This window comes from Dendropsophus ebraccatus, chromosome 3, assembly GCF_027789765.1.
Source record: "Dendropsophus ebraccatus isolate aDenEbr1 chromosome 3, aDenEbr1.pat, whole genome shotgun sequence".
In the NCBI taxonomy this organism is placed as follows: Eukaryota; Metazoa; Chordata; class Amphibia; order Anura; family Hylidae; genus Dendropsophus; species Dendropsophus ebraccatus.
In genome coordinates this window covers 178,976,069-178,994,204 of record NC_091456.1, presented here as the reverse complement: position 1 = coordinate 178,994,204, position 18,136 = coordinate 178,976,069, and the positions used below count along the sequence as shown (strand labels likewise).

At 50.0% G+C, this 18,136-nt stretch overlaps 1 protein-coding gene across 2 annotated transcripts in view; it reads right to left on the bottom strand.

The window, feature by feature from the left end:
- The window catches only part of LOXHD1 (lipoxygenase homology PLAT domains 1), a 150,209-nt gene that overhangs the window by 1,798 nt on the left and 130,275 nt on the right, over nt 1–18,136 (bottom strand). For both annotated transcript variants that reach the window (XM_069964843.1, XM_069964842.1), the window contains 3 exons: nt 905–1,075; nt 676–814; nt 317–478 (listed from right to left, as the gene is read on the bottom strand). In XM_069964843.1, coding sequence (XP_069820944.1) covers nt 317–478; nt 676–814; nt 905–1,075 — 472 coding nt within the window. The remainder of the gene's footprint in view (nt 1–316; nt 479–675; nt 815–904; nt 1,076–18,136) is intronic.

Below are 18,136 nucleotides of genomic sequence, written 5' to 3'. Positions count from 1 at the left end.
GTAGGGTCCTCTATCTCTATGTAAGCCCTCGTGGGCAGAGTCCTCTCTGCCTATTTAAGCCCTCATGGGAAGGGTCTTCTCTCTTCCTATATCTGAGTCTTTTACTTTATTTATGTATTGCCCCCCCCCCTAGATTTATGCTACAGTCTGTATGTTAATCCATTATCATATGCACAGCGCTCTGCATTCAAGGGTCCTTTAAAAATAAATAATACGTTTTTTTCTCCAACACAGAAACCCTTTAAACAAGATGTCTCCCTTCAAAAATGAAGTGACTGGGGGAGGGCTGATCTCTTACATCACTTGAATCACTTACTGGTTCCCCAGCTCGGTCTCGGTAACGGTGATCTCCTTAACGTGCCAGTAGGAATCTGCTTTAGGTGTTACCTTCCTCCCATCCTTAGGACAATGGCCAACACATATAGCAGCGATGTCACCTACATTCTTGGAGGAAAACTTGAATACATCCGTTGCGTCCCTGTCGAGGGATAATGATAAAGATGTCATACTTTATTATAAAAAGCTTCTCCCAGAGGATGAAAACTGGACACAAAACAACAATAATATACATCTGTGTGGATCAATTTTTCAGAAGTTGACTTTCTATTACGATTGTGTAGGAGCTCAAGCTTCAAGCTTGTGATCAAGTTTCCACCAATAAATCGAAACACTCACTGAGCAAATCTCCTCTTCTTGGAGGAGTTCTCCAGCAGAAACTCCTTAGATCTTCCTTTCTTCCCCTCTAGAATTATCCACACATTCTCCTTGGTTTCAGCATCTTCTCGGTCACTTGTTACGGTCACAATCTCATAAGCTGGAAAAAGCACAAGAAAAGTCATCTAGAACCTGCCATGACCAAATAAGACTCCTCTACGACACAGGAAGCACTCGCGGATCCACTTACACGTGCGCTCCTTCAGGTCTAGGATATCATTGTTGGCACAGGCGAGTTCTCTTACGATCTGCTTGTCATCTGCATTCTTGGCCAACCACCGGTCACATTGGAAGCGGAAAGTCTTGCTCATCGTTTCATCTCTGACTTCGATGAATTCCAGGTGCCAACCGGGGCCGATACCTTCAAAGATATAATGGGTATAGTCAAACCACGTGTTACTGAAAGGGAAATACTTTTATGGGTGATAGAAAGATGTTGGGACAGGATCAGGTGAGGTCAAACATTATGCCACAAAATGGGTCCTGTAGACTTCAAAAGACACATATACTGTACATGGAAAAGATTATGTATACCATACCATGGATCATAAATGGTCGAACCCACTGATTTTGATAAAGATGCCCAATCTTCGGTTCTAGAGGGAGGCAAGCCACTGCTGAGGGTAGCAGCCAACAGAATTGATCATATATGTTTATGGGAAAGTTGGGAGAGATAGGTTTCCACCAAACAAGCGTTTAGCTGACCCTACAGTATCTTATGTATGACCAGTTTTGGTCTAGTGGGGCCACCGGGCGTCTTGGTTATTCTTCCTATGTGTTCGGTGTTGTGGCACCTTATGTTTGGACATGCAGACCAATATATTTTGCCCTGGGAGCATCCAGAACACCCCTTTACCAGTAAAATTGCAATAAGGGCTGCAGAAGTTGCAGCCAATAGACAACCCCTTCCCATATGCACTATATTTAAGGCATCTCTGTAATATATAGGACGGTCTCCCCTCCTCTATTACCCAAAGTCAACTTCTATCTTCTGTACATTTTGTGTGAAATATGTGACCACCTCAAGCCTTCTTTGGCAATATCAAATGAGGTAAGTTTCATAAGGAGCTGGGATTCCAAGACTTCAAGTCCAACTTTCCATGCATTACAGTTTGACCCCAAACCTAGTGTACGCCAGAAACAGCTGAGATGGGTGACTCTTCTGTTTTGATGAGACTCTGGTTTACCCAATAGTCATGTTTAAAGGAAAACTTTGGGCTGGGGTGATTTCTGGTAGAGATCTGGGGAGGATGAAAGAAGTAACATACTGTAACCTCCCCCGCTCCATCGCTGGTGTCCATATCCCACAGCTCCAGTCCCGGACGCTTCCTGACCTGACTGGGGACCTGGGACGTGACGTTCTAAGCCTGCTTAGCCAGTCAGCGGCCATCACGGGACCGTGGTACTGCCTCTGACTTGCTGACCGGGCCTAGCATGTCACGTCCCAGGTCCACACTCAGACCCAGAAGCCGCCAGGGGCTGGGGGACCGAAGCTGCGGAATACCGGCACCAGAGCTGGAGCAGGGAGGTGAGAGCATGTTAGAGGAGGCGCTTGCTTTCTCCTCTACATCGCCTTGTCCAACAGGATCCTTAGTAAGACTTGTTAAAGGGTGAACCACTGACTTATAATAAAGCTACCTCTAAAAAAAGGCACTAGAGATCTCTCTTCCTTCCAGAGGAAAGTTTCTCTGCATACCGCGTCCCTTTGTAATGATCGTATATAGCACATAGCGCTGGATTATCAACTCCCAATGTGATAATTAGACAATAATCATTCCCACATATTGATACAATGTTTCATTCCAGTCAATATGATCCTGTAATGCAGAGTCTAATCACATCATATATGAAGACATTGTATAACTAGATTCCTCTGACTCAAAAAAATAATTTCATGCATCCTTTTTGCGGAGAAGCCGGCGGCTTCAGGGAATTCGGATGAAAGTGGAGCACAAGTCTTCACAACTAAAATGAACTTAAAGGAGAAGTCCGAGCAGGGCCATTTATTGTAAAAGTGCACACAGAGTAGACATCCCTGTGGAGGTTTAGCCAGGGCCTGGCTCAGCAAGGACCCCTGTCCGGGACAGTCCAGTTGAGTTGGAGAGTCTGAGACACACGTGTATGAAGCGGACAGAGATATCCAGTTCTTCTAGTCTATCTACTTCCACTATGCAGTCCTAGACACTACAAGGAGGACAAGTCGGGGATAAACCCAGCCCACACTGAGAACCACTCTACAAGGTGCAGGGCAGTATCCTAAGCTACAGAGAAACTAGCCTGGATAGAACAAAGCTACCGTAAAGAAAGTCTACGTATTCTATCTCGCAGTGCAGGTGACACAGGGACACACTCGGACACTTAGCTTCACCCAGGTAACCACGACTGGGGCTTGTGTCACCCTATTAGCACGGGTAACTCAACACTGTAGGGCAGAAGGTGATCAGACAACAGTCTAAACACAGGCACAAGTGATTCTCACACTCAAGTACCTCAAGTACTACTTTGGGTTGGGACCCCATTGACAAACTCCTCTCCTCTACGCCGCTCCACTCTACTCTAAACTTTCAGCTATACAAGCACCGCTACAACTACCTCTCTTATCTTCATTGCTTGCAAGTATCTCTCAGCACAGATCCAGTGAAGCACTTTAAGGGGTAGTGCGGCATTAGAAAATGATTCACTAAATAGCACACATTACAAAGTTATACAACTTTGGGCTGGGTTCACACTACATATATTTCAGTCATGACTTAAGGGATAGCTTACCTGCGCCAGGCCATACACCACCCCCTTTTACCCATCGAAGAGACGACACATAGTTGTGGTGCAAAGGCCACAGCGGCCCAATTTTATTAACAATAAAATATCCACCAGGTATGAAAATTACTTCTCTTATAAAATATAAATAACAATAACCAACATGGTTAATAACATTGGAAACCACACCCCCTGAAATAATCCAACCCCAGTGAGAGGAGAATTGGAAGGACCCCCTGCTCCTTTTCCCCCTTTCCGTTATCCACCAAGGTCTTCAACTTGCCCTCAGTCGCAGGCACCTAACCTGAGGACACCACCTGTTGAAGCCATGCACTCCCCTGTGGCACTGGCCACAGGATCTCCCACACCAGCTGGGTACCGCCCCAGCATTCCAAAACCATGTTCTCCAATTTTAACTAATATTAACATTAACTATGAGTCTCCAATTTTAACCGGGTCACCTCCAATTCCCCTACCCACTCCAGCCGCCGTGACAAACCGTACCCCCAGACACTAAGGGCGGGCGGGCGGGAACTTTTCTTCTGTGTAGCTCCGCTAGGTCTGCCCGTTCTGCTCCTCCCTCCCCAAATATACCTAGCAATCTTCCCACCTCTTCCTCCCTTATCCCACCAATTACCATCAGCCCCCCTCCCCACTCATCCCCTTTGCACGATCCCAGCACGTGCTTGCCATCTCCCCTAGTCATGTGCACCCTCCACTATGTTGCACATCGCTGCGGGGCTTTCTTGACTTAAGGGATAGCTTACCTGCGCCAGGCCATACACCACCCCCTTTTACCCATCGAAGAGACGACACATAGTTGTGGTGCAAAGGCCACAGCGGCCCAATTTTATTAACAATAAAATATCCACCAGGTATGAAAATTACTTCTCTTATAAAATATAAATAACAATAACCAACATGGTTAATAACATTGGAAACCACACCCCCTGAAATAATCCAACCCCAGTGAGAGGAGAATTGGAAGGACCCCCTGCTCCTTTTCCCCCTTTCCGTTATCCACCAAGGTCTTCAACTTGCCCTCAGTCGCAGGCACCTAACCTGAGGACACCACCTGTTGAAGCCATGCACTCCCCTGTGGCACTGGCCACAGGATCTCCCACACCAGCTGGGTACCGCCCCAGCATTCCAAAACCATGTTCTCCAATTTTAACTAATATTAACATTAACTATGAGTCTCCAATTTTAACCGGGTCACCTCCAATTCCCCTACCCACTCCAGCCACAGCGGCCGTGCGTGACACCTTATGCATGGTCGCTCCTCCACAATCTAAGGGCCCGCACCATCCCATCCTTGAGCCCAAGGATCCACAAATCCAACCCCAGCGCATTCAGGTGCACCCCATCAGCCCGCAAAAAGGAGTCATTAGGAACCTCCAAATCAGGATGGCGGACCACTATCCCTCCGTTTCTGGCCACAAAACGCCCAATCGTTTTATTAATTTTTGCGCGGGCCCTATTCACCCCCCGCACCGATCGTGCTTGATTCCACGATTTTCTGGCCACAATGTCCGACCACACAACAATCAAGCCAGGATAGGCCACCCACAATCTCAATAAATCAATCTTAATATCCCGGACTATCGCCCGGGACGTGCGCGCTCCCAAGTCATTGCCCCCTGCGTGCACCACCAAGACATCGGGGGCCCTATCCATATTGGCGTAAAACTGCACCAAGGGCAACAACCTGGACCACACCAGGCCCCTCCTCCCCAGCCACCTGACCTGCACCTCCCCCCTGGCAAACCCCAGCTGACGGCCAGCCGGCCGCACATCCGCTCTTAAACCGCCCCAATGCACGAAAGAATGGCCCACGATCCACATCAGACAGGGGGCTGCATCTGGGAAAACAAAACAAAAACACACATCACCACCACCGTGCACCGTAACTCCCTACCTCCAAAACAAAAACATCCTCAAAGCAACTGAGGTCTAACATAAATCCTGAACCTCTCAGACTCCCAACGACCTATTTTTCTAATCACCTCCGGCCCCAAACCCCAACGCGCCGCCTCGGTAGCGGCCCCAATCCGGAACGAATGAGAGCTGTACTCCGACGCCCTCTCCCCCACAGCCTCCAAACCCCGCCGTAACACCTGTACAAATTGGTACCGAGACAAAAACTGGCCGTCCGCATGTACTAACAGCGGTCCCTCCACTGCCGGTCTGCACCCCACGTAAACCCGAAAACACTCCACAGGGCAAACTGAAGACCCCATCAAGGGGGCCAGCTTTACAACACACCCCTTACCACCTTGATCCGTCTTGGATCGCCGCAACCTACATTCCAACAACCCACCCCGAACACTCACATCAGTCCCCAACAAGCCCCCCCCTCTCTGCCGGCTAGGGGAAACCAATTCAGATATCCTAAACGCACCAAAGAACGCAAGCGAAAATGCCAATCGAAACAACTTTGCCTCGTACTCTGACAGACAAATACTCCCCAACACATCCCACACCCGCATCAATAGCTGAAACGACACCGGCCGGCGTGTGTCCCTGCGGCGAGCCCCCTTCTTATATCCCCTCAACGCCTGGCGCACCAGGAAGGATTTGGTAAAATCCTGCATCCCCCTCAACCTGAACCAGAAAACTAACGCCGACATACGTTGTGCTATGCCAGTAGGGGACACCCCGAGACTAAACGACCTCCCCACATAATACAAAACACACTCCTCCCAACTGCTCCTCTCACCACCTTGCGACACCTCCCCCACTACCAATTCCCACTCCCGCCACCACCTAGCATAAGCCGACCAAGTACCTTCCGACACCGACCGCTGCACAAGACCCAAGGCAACCTCTACACCCACTGCCATAGGTGCTCCGGACACGGGACCCCGACCTCCTCCGCCTCCGGTGCCAACTCCCGAAACCGCTGCCACTGAAAACGAGAGAGTGCGTCAGCCACCGTATTACAAACACCAGGAACATGCACAGCCGTAAAATGAGCATTCAGCGCTAACCCCCGCAGCACCAACTTCCTCAACAGCCTCACCACCGGGGGGGACTTCGCCGTCTGCGCATTAATAGCCTGAACCACGCCCAAATTGTCACAGAAAAACCGCACCCGCTTGTTCTCCAACAAGCTGCCCCAAATCACCGTGGCCACCACGATCGGGAACAATTCAAGCAATGCCAAATTTCTCACCAACCCCAACTCCTGCCATTCTGAAGGCCACGCCCCCGCGCACCACCTCCCTTGCAAAAAGGCCCCAAATCCCCGACCCCCAGAAGCATCAGTAAACAATTCCAAATCCACGTTGGACACAACCTTGTCCATAACCATTGACCTGCCATTGTAACCTGCCAAAAATTCCTCCCAGACCCCCAAATCCTCCCGCAATTCTGCTGCGATCCGCACATAGTGATGAGGTAGTCGCACCCCCGCCGTGGCCGCCGACAACCGTCTACAGAAAACCCGGCCCATGGGCATAATCCTGCAGGCGAAGTTCAAGCGCCCAATTAGCGACTGCAAATCACGCAACTGGAGCTTCTTGCACCGCCTCGCTGCCCCGACCGCCTCCTGTAGTTCCCTCAATTTGTCATCAGGCAGACGACATTCCATCTTGTCGGTATCAAGTACTATGCCTAAAAACTTCACCTCCGTAGCGGGCCCCTCAGTCTTCTCAGGAGCCAATGGCACCCCGAAATGACTGCAAATTCTTTCCATCGTCTGCAACAACACCGCACACACCCGAGACCCCCCCGGACCCAGAAACAAAAAATCGTCTAAGTAGTGCAACACCGAGTCTACCTGAGACTCCTGCCGCACCACCCACTCCAGGAACGAGCTAAACAATTCAAAGTAAGAACAGGATATCGCACACCCCATGGGCAGGCACATATCAACATAATATGCGCCCTGCCACTTACACCCCAGTAACCTAAAACTTTCCGGGTGAATCGGCAACAGGCGGAAGGCGGCCTCGATATCCGTCTTTGCCAGCATACAGCCCCTCCCATACTTCCTTACCCAGAGTACCGCCGTATCAAAGGATGTATAAGAGACCGTACACAGTTCCGGCGCAATGCCATCATTCACCGAACTACCCGTCGGGAACGACAGATGGTGGATAAGCCTGAACTTCCCTGGTTCCCTCTTCGGGACCAGCCCCAATGGGGATGTGCGCAAATCCCTAACCGGAGGTGACTCAAACGGGCCCGCCATCCGGCCCAACCCCACCTCCTTCATCAATTTTTCAGTAACCAAGTCCGGACGGGACAAGGCCGAGGACAGGTTGCGCACATTCCCGGTGGAAGGCCCGAGCGAACAAGGGATGCGAAAACCCACACTAAAACCGTCCCGCAGAGTCTTAGCGGCCAGCCTATTTGGATAGCGGTCTAGAAACGCCCCCATCCTTTCCACCCTCACCGGGGTCCATCCTCTTCTGCTCAGTGTCACCCCCTCTACCCCTACCCCGCTTGAAGCATCTAACAAGGCCGTGCGCTCCCCCACAACCCGAGCATTCATGCTTAAACCGACACTCGGCCCCGAACTTACAGGTGCCGTCATTGTATTGCCAGCAGCACCCTTTTCCCGCACCAGCCGACCGCCCGGCTGCTGACCCTGCGCCGCCGGCTGACTCCCGAAAGGGCTGCCCCCCTCCCGCAACCCGCGGGGCGGACATTAACTTCATCCAAAGACTGATGTCTTTGTGATCCCACCGGATGGACGGGCGGACCGCCTTCCGCTGCCTAAATTGTTCGTCATAGCGTAACCATGCGTTCCCCCCATACACCCGGTACGCCTCACCGATCGAATCCAGATAACAAAACAAGGCAGAACAGTGCTCCGGTGCCTTCTCCCCAATCACACAAGCCAGAATTGCAAACGCTTGCAACCAATTGGCAAACGTACGCGGTATAAGCCTATACCGCCGACGTTCCTCCTCCTCCTTCTTACTCTCATCCGGTTTTAATCTATCCAGATTAAATTTCTCAAGGGGAAGCAGCGAAAAAATTTCGACATACTCCCCCTTCCATATCTTCTCCCGCACTTCAGCTTTCAGATGAGCCCCCAGCGGTCCTTCAAAGCATACATACACCTCCCCCCGCGCTGCATCCGCAAGCCGCACATCATCCACCGGCTTCTGCACCACCCCCGATGCCACAGGCCCACTCACCACAACTGGCCCCCCAGACACGTCACCACCAGCAGCTACTCCTGCCCCCCCAGCCACCCCAACACAAGCCCCCAGCCCCGACTGCAACCCGGGCCCTGTCCACACCGTCGCTGGCGCTACCCCCACACCCGCCAAACTCCTCGACAGCAACTCCTGCATCCCCTGGAAAAACATATGCAACCCCGCTGCGCTACCCTGTGTGATCCCCCCACCCCCTGTGTTGGTGGAGAAGGTGGTCAACTCACCCAGCCTCGCTGGACCCGGGCCTCCAGCGGCCGTTTCTCCAGTGCCTCCTGGCACCGTCACCGTGGACCGGACAGCTGCTGACGACGGGCCTGGGTCCTGCCGATGCACACCCGTCTCCCAGGCAACAGATGAGCTAGGCCGAGGCCCGCCGGATCTCCCGCTCTCCTCCTCCTCCACATGAGGGCCGCCCCCCGGCGCAGCCGGCACTAGCAGCGCAGGGGCCCCCACGCTGCCGTCATCAGAATCCTCTGCCGCTGCCCTGGAGGCGGGGCTGCCTGCCTCACCTCCGTCCTCGGGAATCAGCCGCCTCCTGGCCCGACCTCTCCTCGCAGGCTGCCTGTCCCCCCGGCTGGTGGGGGCCGCAGCGTCTCCTCCTTCCCCCCGCCGGCGCGCGTCACCACCTGCAGATCTTCTCCCGGGTGCCGGCAAAGGGGGAGGGGAAGGCGAGCTCCGCTCGCGCCGACGCTGCCCACGCTGAGCTCTCCCGCCGCTCGGCACATCAGCAGGCGGGGGAGCCGCCACTCCATCAACCACATGTCGTCGGCCGGGGGCGGGGGAAGCCGCAGCACGTACCCCCAGCGCCTCCACTCCCACCCGCAGAGGGCGATTCCTGCCGGACCTCCTGGCCGCAGGACCGGGAGCTGCCTGGGCGGCAGAGGCCGGAGGGTCCCTGACGGGGCTGCGCCGGCGGCGATGGGAGCGAGGGAAGGCATCAGGACTCAGTCGCGCCGGCGGGCGCGACCGGCGTGGCCGCACCGGAACATTTTCCTCCTCTACCGGGACTTCTGCGGGCGAGGGGACCCCCTGCAACAGCTGCTGCTGGAGCCAACCCGGTCCACGGACCAACGCTGCCTCCCGGACCTGCTGCATCAGCGCTTCCAGCTCCATGAGGTAAGCCACAACACAGAGGGACGTAACTTTTCTTCTGTGTAGCTCCGCTAGGTCTGCCCGTTCTGCTCCTCCCTCCCCAAATATACCTAGCAATCTTCCCACCTCTTCCTCCCTTATCCCACCAATTACCATCAGCCCCCCTCCCCACTCATCCCCTTTGCACGATCCCAGCACGTGCTTGCCATCTCCCCTAGTCATGTGCACCCTCCACTATGTTGCACATCGCTGCGGGGCTTTCTGTATTGTGGTCTTCATATTGCAACCAAAACCAGGAGTGGATTAAAAACACAGAAAGGCTCTGTTCACACAATGATGAAATTGAGTGGATGGCCGCCATTTATTGGCAAATATTTGCTGTTATTTTAAAACAACAGCCGTTATATTGAAATAATGGCCGTTATTTACTGTTATATGGCGGACATCCACTCAATTTCAACATTGTGTGAACAGATCCTTTCTGTGTTTTTAATCCACTCCTGGTTTTGGTTGCAATATGAAGACCACAATACTGACTGAAATATACGTAGTGTGAACCCAGCCTTGTAATGTATGTTAGTGAATGGCCCCCTTCCCCGTTTCCCCCCCACCCCCGGAAGTGTAGTGCACTATACAAACCTGATTCGTGTCGACCCCGGCCGGCCTCCCGAAGACGACGTCATTGTCCCCAAGATGGCGGCCGGGGTCGACACGAATCAGGTTTGTATAGTGCACTACACTTCCGGGGGTGGGGGGGAAACGGGGAAGGGGGCCACCCAAGAGCCCTCCTTCATGCCGGCCTGCCTCTGCCGCGTCATCAGCTGCTCAGCCGCGATTGGCTGAGCATAACTAAGCTCAGCCAATCGCGGCTGAGCAGCAGATGACGCGTCCCTCATGCCGGCCCCCCTCTGCCGCGTCATCAGCTGCTTAGCCGCGATTGGCTCAGCTTAGTTATGCTCAGCCAATCGCGGCTGAGCAGCTGATGACGCTGCAGAGGGGGGACGGCTGTAGCGGTTCGGCCGGCCTCCCGAAGATTACATCATTGTCACAAGAGGGCGGCCGGGGTCAACACGAATCAGGTGAGTTTAATGCACCACACTTCCGGGTTTACTGTGGGTGGGGGGGAATACCGGGAAGGGGGCCATTCACATACATAACATACATTACAAGACTATGTTCACACTGTGTATGAATCCTTCCGTAGTGCGAACCGCGAATATACGCACGTAGTTTTGAGGTTGATGCGTTCGCTTGAAAGTATACGATATACGCCCGCACAATGCACACTATGTATGAGCTTACGGCCGGATCTTATACGGCGCCGTGAAAAAAGAACAAGACCATTGTTTGAGGACGGAAATGTTGAAACTCACGGCCGTGGATTTCCAAGCGGTCCCGTACGAAGTACTTATTTCAGCCAAATTGAACTTGATTTTTCGATCCAAAAGGTTCTGTGTGGTTTCCGCGGCTGGGCGAAGATTTCCAAGTAAATGACCTATTTCAGATCGCTTCGAAACAAGCTAGGGAAGCATAACTGTACTACGGGCGTATGTTCGCGGTGCGTGCGCATACGGCCACATGTCGATTTTTCGCACCCCCGTAGTTTCAGCCGCACATGTACGGCAGCGTAAGACCTGCGTACGGATTTATACGCAGTGTGAACATAGCCCAAAGTTGTATAACTTTGTAATGTGTGTTATTTTGTGAATAATTGCTTAGCGCCGCACTACCCCTTTATGCCTCTACCCAGATCAACTCTCAATTGCCAAAGCGTTTATATTGTTTAAGAGACAAAGAGACAACTATCAGTCCAATGATGCGACTCCTGTCAAAGTCTACTTGGTTCGCTGAGCATGTCTAGTGGTCAGCCATCTCGCAACAAGAGCCATACTACTGCAAAGTAGCATCTGAAATCCCCTTTAAGGCTTTTGCCTGCTGTCAGTGAATTTAACCATTCCTGAAGCTGAGCGTTTTTCATCACCTAGTCTTCATGCCATGTGTATGCTACAATCTGGGAATACTCCCTTACTCCCTGGACACCACGTTGCCATCTTTTGGTATGAGCATATATTCCCATTCACCATCAGCAAGCAGTGAAGTTGAACAATGCAAAAGATTCATTTACATAGTCACATAGGTCCTACATACTGCCTAAGGACCCTTCTGACACTGCTTATCCTTGAGGATCAGTGGCGTAGCTACAAGGGTCGCAGCGGTCGCCGCTGAAACCCGGCTTGCCCTTGCTACTGCACTGCTCCCCTCATAAATCACTCTTGTGACCGCAAGCATTACTTTACATCTATAAGGGGAGGGGGGAGAGGGGGGCATCTATATAGGGAGGGGGAGAGGGGGGAATCTATAAGGGGGGAGAGGGGGCCATCTATAAGGGGAGGGGGAGAGGGGGGCATCTATAAGGGGGGGAGAAGAGGGGACCATCTATAAAGGATGGGGAAGAGGGGGCCATCTGTAATGGGGGGAGAGAGGGGGCAATCTATAAGGGGAGGGGGGGAGGCGGCCATCTATAAGGGGAGGGGGGAGAGGGGACCATCCATAAGGGGGGGGGCAACATGCAGTGGGGGCCATCTTTAAGGGGGGTAGAGGGGGCCATCTATAGGGGGGAGAATAGTGGGCCATCTATAAGGGGGGGCAACATGCAGTGGGGGCCATCTATATATACTATAAGGGGAGTCACATAGTGTCAGGGCTACCCACTAAATGAGGGTGTAAAGCGGCCATTACAGATGTGCAGTGTGTAAAGTGATGAGGATGGTGCCAGTGTGAGGAGTCTAATATGTCTGTCTGGCAGATTCTGTGGATTCGTGGCTCGGAGAAGTTCTCATAACAGCCCTGGGCAGATGGAGAAGAAGAAAATGAAAAGGGAAGAACTCCGGAACAGAGAAGACGTCCCCTGTGAGTCACCTGATATAACTGCTATGCAATTTATATGGTGTATACAACCTGTGTGGAGCTGCGTCTACCTCTATATGACTGTATGAGATGATGGTGATTTGTGTACAGTGGATCTTATTCAGTAGCAGCGGTGGTGTTAGTCAGTATGTGGTGGTATTAGTCAGTATGTGCTTGTGTTAGTCAGTATGTGCCGGTGTTAGTCAGTATGTGGCGGTAATATTTGTTACGTGTTATCCGGTACTGTGTTTTATTGGTCTTAGTATACTGGATTTGGTCAGTAACAATATGGTGGTGATGGTAGTGGTTGTGGTGTGCCGGTAATATTTGCCCCTTGTATACTGGTGGTATTGGCAATATTGGTCACAGTATACAGGATTTGACCAGTAACAGTATGGCGGTAATATATATGGTGATAATATTTTCTCTTCCTATATGCTGGTGTTATTGGTAATATCTGTCTCTCGCACCAGGGCCCAGGAGACATTAGCTATGCCCCTGTTGAGGATGATAGGTCACAAAAATCCAACATGGCAACTAAAAGACTATAGCCATTGAGGTGTCCTGGTGTCTTCTGGTGCTTATAGAAATAAGAATTTCATCTGATTTCACAGGACAAGTCACTGACAAAGACGGGAGGAAATTGTAATTGTGTTTTCCCCTATGAATCAGCAGTCATCTGGATTTAGTCACCAGAGCAGAAGAAGCCAGAGCGGCGGTGATTGGGTCCCGTAGGTTCCGGTGGAGGGCCAGCTGTCTGCTAATAGAGCCTGGCACAGAAGTGCCGCCTGTCAGAAGAGACGCAACCAATTACTTGCATGAAGAGGCCTCTCCATGGGAAAGCACTGGAACATATATTAGATCCTCCGAAAATACAGTAAGGCCGACAAGCTTCACTAATAAGAGGAAGAGATGGAGGAAGAGCCGGAGATGTATCTGTTCTTAAAGAGATTCACCGCCATACAGCATGACTCCAGGCCTGGAGCGCTGGGCTCTGAAACTTGTTCTTCTATGGATTGTGGCTCTCTCAAAGTGTAGTCTCCTGGTACTTCCTTAGGCCATGTTCACACAATGTATATTTTCGTAAAAGTACGGCCGTTGTTGCCAATTGCAACAATGGCCGTGATTAATACGAAAATATATGTTACGTTGCCGTCTATGGAATCCCGGTCGGAGTGTATATACATAGTATACACTCCGGCCGGGATCCCTAGTGGCACTGCAAGAAACTGATATGTCAGTTTTCTACGGACGCTATTCATTGAATAGCGGCGGCAGAAAACCCTGTCAGTGCACACTGTGGAGCGTGCGGATCCGGCTGCATGATCCATTGTGTGCAGTGGGGAGTTCAGATGTGGGCGCACACGGATGCGCCCGCATCAGAACTCAGCGGCGCTAAAGATCATCCAGTAGGAACTGCAGCACTGGCCGGGATGATCTTTTAGAGATTTTGAGATTTTCTAAATATGTGGACAGTATTACAGAAGTTATATTCTTGTATATAGGGAGCAGTATTATAGTAGTTATATTCTTGTATATAGGGGCAGTATTACGGAAGTTATATTCTTGTATATAGGGAGCAGTATTATAGTAGTTATGGACAGTCCAAAAAGGAAATAGGAGCGAGCACAAATGCGCATATAGGGTATATGTGGAATACTCTGGGTCAGGACTAAGAGTAGAGGATGTATAGGCAGTGGATATTCAGCTGGGTGGTGCATAAAGCTAATAAAAAGATAAATCCAGTCCAAAAAAGAAGAAAGAGCTAGCACTCACCGTTTGCTGAAGCACATTATCCAGTTTATTCGGGGTTCAATACAGCATGGATCACGGGGAGGGAGGCGGAAGCAGGTGCGTCAAGGCGACAGACTGTTTCACTTGCGTTTGCAAGTTTCGTCAGGCCCACTGACGAAACTTGCAAACGCAAGTGAAACAGTCTGTCGCCTTGACGCACCTGCTTCCGCCTCCCTCCCCGTGATCCATGCTGTATTGAACCCCGAATAAACTGGATAATGTGCTTCAGCAAACGGTGAGTGCTAGCTCTTTCTTCTTTTTTGGACTGGATTATAGTAGTTATACACGAACTGGAGAGAATGGAACCGCTGCACATCCCATCTATGGCTGATACTAATGCCGCTAGGCCTATATTAAAAATCAACACCAGAGTGTCTGTATATGAATTGTTCAAGCCATATTGCCCCAGCTAGCACTCCTTTATAAGACCCACATGACCAAAATTAGCAGGATATGTCTGTGCTCACATGTCCGGACCTTATGTCTTCCCCATTCTGTGAGAGCAGCAATGGTAAGTGTAATACCATATCCATACTTGTGTCGTTTGGGGGCAGCCTTCCCCGCCGGTGGTGCTGGCTGGGTTTTGGTGGGGCTTTTTGGGTCTGGTCCTGTGACATTGGGGTTGCAGGGCCGTTCCATGGCCTCCCTTTCCTGCACGTGCACGCTTTGCGGGGTTGGCGGTCGCTGACCGACACGGTGTGGAGTTGGCGTAGGGACCCGTGTGGACCAGAGGACCTGCGCGGTGGTACACGGGGCAATATGGCTTGATCAATTCATATACAGACACTCTGGTGTTAATTTTTAATATAGGCCTAGCGGCATTAGTATCAGCCATAGATGGGATGTGCAGCCGTTCCATTCTCTCCAGTTCGTGTATTATAGTAGTTATATTCTTGAATATAGGAGCAGTATTATAGTAGTTATATTCTTGTATATAGGAGCAGTATTATAGTAGTTATATTCTTGTATATAGGGGGCAGTATTATAGTAGTTATATTCTTGTATATAGGAGCGGTATTATAATAGTTATATTCTTGTATATAGGAGCAGTATTATAGTAGTTATATTCTTGTATATAGGAGCAGTATTATAGTAGTTATATTCTTGTATATAGGAGCAGTATTATAGTAGTTATATTCCTGTATATAGGGAGCAGTATTATTATAGTTATATTCTTTTACATTCTTGGTTCAAGACAATATAACATGTCCTTCACCCTGAGACATGGTGTTAGTTACATTCAGTATATAAATAATATTTTTTATTTATTAAAGTAATTATATTCTTTAAATGTCCTCTCTTTTCTCCTGATGTTGATGTCGGACTGGAATTACATGTAAATGTTTGGGGCTGCAGATAATGAACACTTTTTGCATATAACCTTGATGAATAGTCATCGACCGTTTCCCATTAGAATATAGATATTGGCAGTAATACAGAGAAGAAATCCTAAAAATGTACTAATCTCAGTTGACTAGCACAGAGATATGTAACGGCACATGCAGCAAGGTCAGCGACTATGTATACCACGTCTGATTGACACTTCCTCAGGCTCCTGTTCACTTTCGAAAGTTTCCTATTCGCTTTTAAACTTTCGCTGTTTTCCTGAAATATTAATTTTCCTGGGAGCGGTTCATGGTCTGCCAAGTTACTAATAAATCTGCAAAGCCATTGTTCTATCAGCAGACGGATACAATATGCAAATCTGCCTGAGCCCTGGTGGGAATCTGGGATAACAAGTGCAGACCCCAGCACCCCGCATTATCTGCCGATTCCTGCTTATCATTGAAAAGCATGCACACACTGGATAAGGCTCCGAGAATAGAACGGACACCAGAGATAAAGACGTCTGGATAAAGTTGCACCGTCGACCCCCCCCCCCCCCTTTCCCCATATTACTTCAAAACCAGCCGGCCTCTTTTCTGAAAGCTGTGACTAATGTAACACAATCATGTGCCCTGTAACAAGGTATGGCGGCATTGTGTCCCCTATAATACATACATAGCACCAGCGGTATGAATTACACAGGCGAGTGACCGTGAAGGAGAATAAGAAGGGGCAAGGAAAGCGCCGCACCGAGGGACGTCTCCGGAGATAAAAGGCGAGAGGTTACATCAAAGAATTGCGGAAAAAATTAATACATAGCAAAAGATAACAACAAAAAAAGGCAACATGAAAGCCGGAGGGGGGGGGGGGCATGCAGCAGGTTAGGAACTCCGCCGGGAAATTTACTGTAAGTGAAAGCAAAAATAAAATCCATTCAATTGAAAGGTGGTTTTAAAGGTTTTCCCTTCTCTGGCCTGGAATGGAGTTTGGAGTTTTGGAGCAGGCTCATAGGACCCTTACTTTTTTTTGCTGGAGGGTGACCGAGCGTCGACAGACTGTCAGCAACCAACTTGCCCAACCGAGTGTCAGCAACCAACATGCCAATAGAACAGTGAGCTAAAAAACATCTAGAACCAATCCTTCCTCGAAGGAAAATTTCCAGAAATTTCCAGTTTGTTTTCCTCCCCCCATGTATAATGGCCAGTATGAAGACTTAGGGCCCTATTCCACCGGACTATTATCGTTCAGATTATCGTTAAATCGTTCAAATCTAAACGATAATTGTTCGGTTAAAATGCAGTTAACGATTAACGACCAAATGAGAAATCGTTGATCGCTTTGTAAGACCTGGACCTATTTTTATCGTTGCTCGTTCGCAAAACGTTCGCAAATCGTTTGCATTTAATAAGAGTTGGTTCGGTCGTTTGCAGTAGATACGAACGCAATAGCGAAGAAATAGCGAAGAAAAAACGATCGCAAATACGATCATAAGTAACGATCATTGTTCCATGGAAATGAGTGAACGTTTTCAGGTCTTTCGCAATAGCGGTCGTTTGAGATGGTTAATCGTTAACGATTATGCGAACGGTAATCGTCCGGTGGAATAGGGCCCTAACAGACAATATGGGTATGGGTATGAGTATTGGCAATACAATAATGGGTTTCTCCAAAAACAATACAGAGTCTTGTTTTTTTTTCTCTGAGGGGTTATTATCAGGTTAGGTTTTATTTTCGGAGAAACACAGTATGCCCATACACTGTAGCCCCATTCTATATAGTAGTTAGCTGCCATACTGTATGTTCCAATGTTGTTAGACTCCTATACTGTAAGCTCCCCTGTAGTTAGGCCTCCATACTGTATACCCCCCCGCAGTAAGGACCCCCATACTATATACCTCCCTTTCTCCCCCTCTGCACAAAGGCCCCCCATACCGTATACCTTCTTGCCCCCTCTGTAGTTGTTCCCCCATACTATATACATCCCCCCTCTGCAGGTAGTCCCCATACTGTATACCTCCTTCCCCATCTGTAGTTGTTCCCCCATACTGTATACCTCCTTCCCCATCTGTAGTTGTTCCCCCATACTGTATACCTCCTTCCCCATCTGTAGTTGTTCCCCCATACTGTATACATCCCCCCTGCAGGTAGTGCCCATACTGTACACCTCCCTCCCCATCTGTAGTTGTTCCCCCATACTGTATACATCCCCCCTGCAGGTAGTGCCCATACTGTATACATCCCTCCCCATCTGTAGTTGTTTCCCCCATACTGTATACATCCCCCCCTGCAGGTAGTGCCCATACTGTATACATCCCTCCCCATCTGTAGTTGTTCCCCCATACTGTATACATCCCCCCCTGCAGGTAGTGCCCATA